This window comes from Neophocaena asiaeorientalis, unplaced genomic scaffold (genome assembly GCF_003031525.2).
Source record: "Neophocaena asiaeorientalis asiaeorientalis breed wild unplaced genomic scaffold, Neophocaena_asiaeorientalis_V1.1 scaffold469, whole genome shotgun sequence".
Lineage (NCBI taxonomy): Eukaryota > Metazoa > Chordata > Mammalia > Artiodactyla > Phocoenidae > Neophocaena > Neophocaena asiaeorientalis.
In genome coordinates this window covers 1,624,332-1,633,741 of record NW_020172691.1, presented here as the reverse complement: position 1 = coordinate 1,633,741, position 9,410 = coordinate 1,624,332, and the positions used below count along the sequence as shown (strand labels likewise).

At 61.2% G+C, this 9,410-nt stretch overlaps 1 protein-coding gene across 1 annotated transcript in view; it reads left to right on the top strand.

Moving 5' to 3' along the window:
* SLC39A3 (solute carrier family 39 member 3) overlaps positions 1-2,591 on the top strand; it is a 5,923-nt gene extending 3,332 nt beyond the window's left edge. Inside the window, exon 4 of the mRNA XM_024740145.1 lies at positions 1,663-2,591. Within this exon, the coding sequence (XP_024595913.1) occupies positions 1,663-2,397 (735 nt within the window). The 3' untranslated portion in view covers positions 2,398-2,591. The remainder of the gene's footprint in view (positions 1-1,662) is intronic.
* Positions 2,592-9,410: the final 6,819 nt, after the last annotated feature.

Sequence of the window (9,410 nt, the reverse complement as noted above, 5' to 3'; positions counted from 1 at the left end):
TGCAGCCACCTTGCCCTTCCCCATCCCCCTTCAGTGCTCGGGGCCCTCTAACCGTCCTTCCCAAACCACTCCTGGGCCGCGCCCCTGCCCCAGACTCCCCGCGCCTCAGTGAGCCAGGCCCCTCCTCCTGGCCACCTGCCAGCCTCAGCCAGAGTGTCTGCCTCACAGTCTGGTGTGGCTGCCACTCACCATTCTGGCTGGTCAGGTTTCAGTGAATTGAAGTCAAACACACTTCAACGCGCCAGTCCTCAGCCGCACCAGCCACATTTCAAGTCCTCGTGGGCCACGCGAGGCTAGCGGCTTCCATATCAGACAGCACAGATAGAGGACATTTCCACCATCCGGAACGTTCTGTGGGACAGCGCTGACTCAAGGATCTGACGAGGATGGCTGGGTGTGCCGGCGAGCCCCGTGCTCGTTCTCAGCATGTTCACCCAGTGGGGTGGAGCGGTGGGGGGCTCTGGAAACGGCCCCCGGGTTGTGTGGAAGCCAGCCCCGTGCAGGCATCAGGGCCCGAAGCCCTGGCTGACATCCCAGTCTGGAGGCCAGAAGTCCGAGACCAAGGTGTCGGTGGGCTGGGTCCTCCGGCCGTGAGAGAGGTCTAGCCCGTGTCCCTCCCAGCTTGTGCGGATCATCTGCGGTCCTTGGTCCCCTACCTTGTGGCTCCATCACCCCAGCTCTGCCTCTGTTGTCACATGGCCTCTCTCTGTGTGTCTCTCTTCTTCTGTCTCGGAAGGACACCTGTCGTTGGATTAAGGACATCATCCTCATCCAGGATGATGTCATCTCAAGATCCTTATCTTATGAATGAGTTTCCTGGGGTGGCCATAACAGAAGACCAGAGACGGGGGGCTTAAACAGCAGACGCTTATTCTCTCCCAGGGCTGGAGGCTGCAAGTCTGAGACCAAGGTGCTGGCAGGGTTTGGTCCTCCTGAGGCCTCTCTCCTTGCTTTGTAGACGGCCACCTCTTGCTGTCTCTTCAGATGATGGCTCTTCCTCTTCCTGTAAGGACAGCAGTCCTAGTGGATTAAGTCCACCCTCACAGCCTCCTTTTCACTGAATCACCTGTTTAAAAACCCTATCTCCAAGTATGGTCAGTTTTGAGGCACTAGGGGTTGGGAGACTTTTATATAGAAATTTCCTTTTGTTGGGGAGACACAATTCAGCCCATCACACCTCAGTTATATCTGCAAAGACCCTTCTGGCAAATAAGGCCACATTCTGAGATTCCTGGTGGACATACCTTTTAGGGGTCATCATGCAGCCCACTACACTCTTTTTAAATTGGTTGACATAGTGGACATGACGTGAGGCCTAGTCCCTTTCTAATAGAGTTTTTATTTTAAAATATTTATTTAGTTATTGACCGTGCTGGGTCTTAGTTGCGGCATGCAGACTTCTTAGTTGTGGCGTGCATGTGGGATCTAGTTCCCTGACTAGGGATTGAACCCAGGCCCCCACTGGACCGCCAGGGAAGTCCCTTTATTTTTAAATCCGTCAAGGATGAGCCACCACCCTTCTTTAAGACCTGTATGATTTGGGTATTTCAGCTACTTGAAAGGTGACGTCTGAAGAACCTGTTGCGTGGGCAGCGGGGGTCTCGGCGGTCGCGCCTCTGAACCTCTGCCTGTCTTTTCCCCCTCTCGTGCCCTCTGCTCCAGCTCCAGAAAGTCCTGAGTCTTGGGCACATCAGCACTGACTACCCGCTGGCCGAGACCGTCATGCTGCTGGGCTTCTTCATGACCGTCTTCCTGGAGCAGCTTGTCCTGACCTTCCGCAAGGAGAGGCCGGCCTTTATCGACCTGGAGACGTTCAACGCCAGCTCGGACGTGGGCAGCGACTCAGAGTACGAGAGCCCCTTCATGGGTGGCTCGCGGGGCCATGCGCTCTACGGGGAGCCCCACATGCACAGCCACGGGCTGAGTGTCCAGGAGCTGTCGCGCTCCAGCCCGTTGCGGCTCCTCAGCCTGGTGTTCGCCCTGTCGGCCCACTCGGTCTTCGAGGGCCTGGCCCTGGGCCTGCAGGAGGAGGGGGAGAAGGTGGTGAGCCTGTTCGTGGGGGTGGCCATCCACGAGACGCTGGTGGCCGTGGCCCTGGGCATCAGCATGGCCAGGAGCGCCATGACCCTGAGGGACGCTGCCAAGCTGGCCGTCACTGTGAGTGCCATGATTCCCCTGGGCATCAGCCTCGGCCTGGGCATCGAGAGTGCCCAGGGCGTGCCCAGCAGCGTGGCCTCCGTGGTGCTGCAGGGCCTGGCAGGCGGTACGTTCCTCTTCGTCACTTTCTTTGAGATCCTGGCCAAGGAGCTGGAGGAGAAGAGCGACCGGCTGCTCAAGGTCCTCTTCCTGGTGCTGGGCTACGCCGTCCTGGCGGGCATGGTCTTCCTCAAGTGGTGACCATCCCACGCCGGGTGCCTGCCCCGCCCCCACCCAGCTGGAGCCTCGCCTCCCCCGAGGGTCCGAGCTCAGCCCCCGGGCTGTGCCTGTGCACAGAGGGGCCGCCCGGGACTGCACTGAGCCCCAGATCCTACACCCCGAGCCTTGGGGCACCGCTACTACTTTTACAAATTCTCTTAAAAGTATTCACCAAAGCTGTGTGGCTATGTCATCCGTGGGCGTGGGGGTCTGGTGACTCGCAGGGGAGGCGGCCCCGGGCGTCCAGGTGGGGTCAGACGCAGACCCTCCCCACCCCTAAACACCGCCGGCTGTGGACGAGTGCAGGAGAGGCCAGCCTCTGTCCTCCGCAGCCCTGGCTACAGTGCCATCGCCGTAGCCACCCCCCACGCCTTCCCTGGAGCCCTGCAGCACGTGGCGGGCCTGTCCCCAGGGTGAGCAGAGGGTCCAGTCGCTGTCACGTGATGCCCTGAGGGGTTTCTGAAAGGAGTCCGCCAGCCAGGAGCCTCCGGCCAGGAGCCTCGTTCGCGGTTAGTGGGGATGATGGGGCTGTGATTCCTGCCACCTGAGGCTGTGCTTCCGGGGAGACGGAGGTTCCAGGGATCTCGGAGCCGCCCTCTTCTTCCCTGCTTTCTGGTCGGCCGCCCTGCCCGGAGAGGTTGCTCTCCAGGGGCTGGGGTTCCAGGCCGGGCTGAGCTGCTCAGCTCCCCGAGGCAACAGAGCCCCAGGGCTGCAGAGAGTGAGGGCAGGCCTGGGGCAGCTTGGCCACAGGGTCTCCAGAGCAAGACGAACCCCGCAGGCCAGGGTCAGGGGCCACGTGACTCAGCTCCCCCAGGCCAGACACGAAGCTAGGACCCCCCTCGGGGAGCGCAGGAGCCTAACAGCCCCGTGGGGCTGGCGCGAACCCTCCCCTCCGTGGCAACAAGCTCTGTTAGTGTAGTCATGGCAACCGTCTCCTGCTCGGGGCTGAGCCAGGGCTGAGGGCCCTTCCGGGGGGACTTGACTGTGTCTGCCCCCAAGCCTGGAGGCGCAGCCTCGGCTTCCGCGGCCCATCCCATTACTTACACCCTTCCTGTCTTCTCACTTGTCCACTCGGCCATGGGGCCCAGGCTCCTTCCTAGCACCTCTGATTGCCTTCCTCTCACGCGGTTGCTGCCCAGACCCACACTGGGGAGACTGGCCGTGGCAGTGGGGCTGTCAAAGCTTCCCGGCGAGGACGGGCCCCTCTGCCCTGTGGCCCTGGGCGCGGCGGGGCCTCCAGCCCGTCACTCCAGCCCGGTGGGGTTCCAGGAGCAGCTACTTGCTTGTCCCAAGGGGCGTCCCAGGCGCTGGCCTGCTGCCACCTGCCCAGCTCCGCGGGCAGGAGAGCACACAACCTCCGCCACGGCCCCAGCCTCATTCGGTGTCGATATGGGTCTCAGGGGGCAGCGCCGTGTGTCCAAGGCCCCCCACTTCCACTCTATTGGGCGCCCACCCCACCGCTGCTGGAAGTATTGGGCCCGTTTCCAGGAACTTCTGTCTGGCTTTTTGCCAGGACCCACGTCTGAACCCCGCATGGCCTGACCCTGTCCCCATGCTGGGAAAGTGACCCCTGTGGGCGTGGGACCATCACCTCCACCTTGTCCTAAACCCACCCTTGCTGGCGACCCCTGCCCCTACTTCACTCCACCTTTGCCCCGGGTGGGCGGGATGTCATGGAATTGCCAGATTCCAGAGCCTGCCTTTAGAAGGGTGTGGCCCATGGGACGGGGCTGGGCAGGGTCCCCCAGGGGCCCCATCGCCCTGAATCCAGTAGGAAGCCCCCCTGTGGGTGCAGAGCAGCCTGCTCCAGGCTTCCCCCACTCCATACTCCTTCCCCTCCGTTAGCTAAAGCACACGCACAGCAGGGTCCCTGCCCTCCCACCAGCCACCAGCTTCCTGGGATGCCTGGGGACACCACAAGCCTCTCCACCCATCAGTTGCATTTCCCCTTCCCTTCCCTGCACTGGAGGCTTCAGGGTCGTATCATCCCCCCTCACTCTAAGCCAGCTTCCAGACCACGAAGGGCGCTGCCACACCAGTGAGGGGGGGAAACCCCGGGATGCCCCACCCGTCCCTCAGACACCGCCACCCCAGCCCCCTGCATCCTCAGATCCCCAGCCTGCCCAGCCTCTGTCTGCCAGGCTCTGGCCTCTCTCTGTGGTCCTGCCAGACCCAGCAAAACTGCTTCCAGGTCCCCCAGGGATGGTGGGACCCCAAGAAGTTTGGGGGGAGCTGTGTGTCGTAGGAGAGGACACAGGCTGCCCCGCCAGCACCCCCAACGCCACCCCTCCCGTCTGCTGTGGTTGGAGGGGCCAGGGTCAGCCCTGGGGTCTGCCTCCTGGGGCCACAGGGATGATGGTGTCGCTTGGTCATTTCTGGTCAGCTTTCCCTGCTTTGGCCGAGGATCAAAGTTGAAAGCTGAGGTAAGAAGAAAAATGGTCGTCCCATCTGATGGGGGCCCCGGAGAGGCCGACCTCACTCCTGAGGTCCCCCGGCTCATGGTGGCCGTGTCCAGCCTAGACCAGGGTCTTCTCGTCTAGGCCAGCTCAGTGGCTCCATCTCCCCCACACCCGCTCTGACACGACAGGTGCCGTGTGGTGACAGCTCTGGCTGAAGAAGCCTGCGGGTTGATCACCCACCACCTGGGGCCCTGGTCCAGCCCTGACATGGAACTGGACGTTGGCCACGAAAGCCTTCATCTCCGTGCGACTTTGCGCCGTCTAGGACGTGTCGCTTTGAGATCTGTGTGCGTGTCTCACGGAGGAGAGGGGGCACACGCCTGCTAATGACCTGTGTGTTGCTTGGTGTCAACCAGGCACAGCCACCTTCACTTGGACACGAGCGTTCCCAAGTAGCACAAACGCCTTTCTGTTTAAAGAAACAAAACTCCCAGCACAAAACACCACCTTTATCCGGATGTGCCTGGCTGGGTCAAGGCCACCCCTAGCCGCTTTGGCTGCGACCAGGCAGGCTCCTGGCAGCACGATTATGGGCGCCCAATACGGGGGCTCAGCAAGCAGGAGGGTCGAGCCAGGACTCAGCTCTGGTCCTTGGTACAGCGTCACCCTCACTGGCCCCGCCACCCCCGAGCCGAGTGGAGTCGAGGCTCCCAGTGCCAGCCACAGCTGGATGCAGTCAGCCGGGTCCCTCTCCTTGATCTGGAGACAAAAGAGTAGAAAGTTAGGAGGTAGCACCCAGGACTCGCGGATTGAATCAAGCGTAATAACAGTGTCGCGGCTTCTGTTGTCTGCTGTTTGCGTTTCTGGTGGAGAAGTTATTAGTGTGGAGCCGGGGAGGGGGTCGCCGGTTCCCAGCCAGTCTACATCTTCTGGGCCCCAAAACACAGGCATCGGACGGGATGCTGTGTCCCTGCACACGGCGCCTCCAGGCCTGCCCTGACCACCAGCTCTGGACCCTCAGCCTTGCCAGGAAGAGAGGGTCATGCAGCCCACATGTCCCAGCCCGTGTCCACCCTGAGCTGTCAGCTTTGGTACAGAGCCAGTGACCGACCCACCTGACCTTTTGAGAGCCTCCTAGAGGCGGGGACTGGGCTGGGACTCCTGAGGGCAGAAGGGGGCTGCTGCAGGGCTTGGGGTGGTTCTGGGAAGACCCTAGAATTCTTCTCCTGGCTGTCAGTTGGCTGAGGCCAGATTGGGCTGCAGAAGGGAGACCCCGTCCCTCCCCGACCCTGACACCCTCCAGGCCTCTGCAGCTCCTGGGGCAAGAAAAGCTGACCTGGAAGACCGCAGTGTTCTCGCCGAGGGCCCAAGTGATTGCTGCGTGCCCAGCCTGGCAGGAGAGAGCCAGGATGGGCAGGTGGGCCGTTTAGAGCCCCCCCCCCGCCCCCGTCTCAGTGCGTGGGAGGCACAGCTGAGGTGCTGCGTTTAAAGCAAAGGAAAAGGCCGCCACGGTTCACATGCCGTCTCCTTTGAGGGACCGGCTGGGCCTCCTGCTGAGCTAGTCTTGGCTGGGGCAGGGCCAGAGATTTTTCATTTCTTTCTCTTTTCTTTTTCTTTTGGCTGCGCCGCACGGCTTGTGGGATCTTAGTTCCTCCACCAGGGATCGAACCTGGGTCCATAGCAGTGAAAGCCGGCGTCCTAACCACTGGACCGCCAGGGAATTCCCAGATTTTGCATTTCTACCAAGCTCCCAGGGGATGCTGGTCTGGGGACACGTTTGAGGTCCATTGCCCTACCCCAGGGTCCCCCCAGCACTGCTGACGTGGGGCTGGGTCATCCTCTGGGGGGCTGTCCTGGATGCCCTGGGGTGTGGAGCAGCCTCCCTGGCCCCACCCACTCAATGCCAAGAACCCAGCCTGGTCATGGCAACCACAAATGTCCCCAGACATCGCCCAGGGTCCCCTGGGGGCAGAATCACCCCCAGGGGAGACCCACTCTCCTAGAACCTAAGGCAGCTCACATTCTAGCAAGGGAGACAGATGATAGAGGGACACAAAATGTGATAAGTGCCCTGAAGATAAGCAAGGTGGAGGGAGAGCCACGAAGGGAGACAAAGACTAATTTAGCAGTGTGGTCAGCGGGGAGTCTCTGAGGGCCTCACTGGAGTCAGAAGATGGCTGAAGAGCTTTTCTGGCAGAGGAAGTGGCCTGTGTAAAGGCCCTGAGGTCTCCCTGCATGTCATGGTCCTTTTCTCTGACTGATCAAAGCTGTCCGGCTCTCTGTTAAAGGATGCAAGTGTGGCAGGGGTTCATCCTGCTGATGGCTTAGGCTCCAGTGACCCCGCTCCTTGGAGGTGTTGATGACAACACAGCCCCGTATGTGCAAGAGCCCCTCAGGCCACTCCCAGGGGCTAGGCAGGTGGCTTCAGTGAAGGACCAGCATCTTCCACCAGAGGCTGGGGTCCAGCTCCCACAGGAGCTGGTGGGCAGAATTTGGGCTCGAGACACCAGCCCATTCATTTTTTAAGGCAAACTGTGTTTTGACAAATGACCTTCTCATTTTTAAATGTTGACACCAAAGTTAAAAACAAATAAAAACCTCTGTGGGCCAAACAGCATCGGTGAGAGGCCGTGGCGCCCAGCCTCAGCTTCGCCCACATAATTGTATTAATCCCTGGAGCACAGAAAGAACAGAGCATGAGACCCAGCCACCTTCCTCCCTGAACAGTGGGTCTGGAGAGCGGCCCCCACCCGGAGCAGCTGGCAGGAGGCCCATAGGCTGCAAGGCCAGGCGAGGAGCAGGGACCTCTCAGGTGAGTGGCTGTCCCTTTACATTTGAGAGGACTTCTGCAGATCAAGGACAGCCGAAGGCCAGGTGTGCGTCCCTGGGCCAGGCCCCCAGACAGCCTGGCACAGCAGAAAGGCTGGCTGTGGCTTCAGAACCTGATGGACCCGAGCTCCAGCCCCAGCCCGGTCTCTTCCCAGCTGGGCCACCCCAGGGGAGCCGATCCCGTTCTCTGAGCTGATAAAACCCAACCCTCTCTTGCACTGGTGCATGAAGGCCAGGGCTCTCCCGGCCGGCTGCGGGAAAGGGGGCACTGCCGTCCTAGTTTGGGGTGCTCGGGTGGGCGTTGAGCCCCGTGCCTGGGAGAGCGAGGGGGAGACTCTGGGGCCTGTCCTCTCCTGGCTCATCCGGCCCGGAGCCTGGCCTGGGAGCTATAAATAGCAGCTGCAGGGTGCAGCGTGCCCACACTCCTAGGCGTGAGTCAGCCTGCCCCGGCCTGGGCTGGTGCCTGGAGGAGCAGAGGGCCGGCCCAAGGCTGGAAGCCCGGCCCAGTGCCCCTGGTCACTCAGAGACGGAAGCAGGCAGGCAGTCGGAGCGGGAGGGAGCAGGGCTGTCATCTCTGAGCTCCTGTGTGCTCAGCAGCCCCAGGAGGGTGGACGTCATGCCCGATAGATCACTCCCAGCGACGCTGGGAGGCAAGACAATGGTGATCCTCATTCACAGATGGGGAGACTGAGGCTCAGAGGAGCGCTTGGCCGGGACGTGGAGATCCACAGGGCTGTCTCCATCGCTGGCTGAGAGCACTTGGAGATGTGGGGCTGGGGCCAGGCCACCCTTTGTGGTGCCCCACATGGCCTAGGACAGGGCAGGAGCGGGGTGTGTCTGGGGGACAGCTCCAGGCAGCCGGGGTTGGATGGGGAACCGGAGGGGAGCTTGGGTCAGGTCGGGAGCAGCTTGAACGCCAGGCTGAGAAGCTGGACATTGACCCGGAAGTGAAGGAAGCCAGGGGTGGCATGAGAGCAGAGGAGTCTGTGCGGTGAAGGCCAGGGGAGAAGGAGGGCTGGAGGGGGCTGTCCTGGGAGGCCAGGAAGGAGGCGGGTGGGATGGTCCAGGTGCTAGAGGCCGGGAGGTGCAGTGGAGGGGCTGAATCAGGGAGAAATGGGGCCCTTCAAGCCCCCAAAGCAGGACGAACCTCAGAGGCCCGGCCTCTGGGGGAGCCAGATGGTCTTGGGGGCAGTGCCCACCTCTCCAAGGGAGCAGGAAGGGTCTGGCTCAGCCAGAGCCACAGACATGTTGGGTCAGCAAGAATCAAGGAGCCAAGAGCCAGAGGAGCCCTTGGGCTCCAGCCGACCATCTGCTCACACACCTCATGATGGGGAGCTCATCACCCTACAAAGAGCCTCTTTCACCCTCCGACTGCTCTGACCCCAGAAGGTCCCTCCTTGTGGGACCCTTAGTGTCAGCCTATCCATCGAGGGGTGCCTGCTTCTAACAGGCTTGGGCCCTGGGGCGTTCTCACACCCACCCCTGCCTGGTTCAGTTGCTGTTTCCCAAAGCCCAGTCTTCTCTGAGATGAGTCTCCACCCTCCCAGTCTTCAGGAGGGAGGGGTGATGGTACCTTGTTGGCCTAAATGTGGACACACAGAAGTCAACCGCACAGACGCTTCCCAAAGGCAAACGTTTATTCTCAGAGACAACTCCTATTTGATGAAGATAACATTTTCCTACCAGAAAACTGCAAATCCATTTCCCTTGTCTCCCTTTGTTCACCCCCAGCTTCAAAAGCAACTGTCTTCCCACCCCACCCCCGCC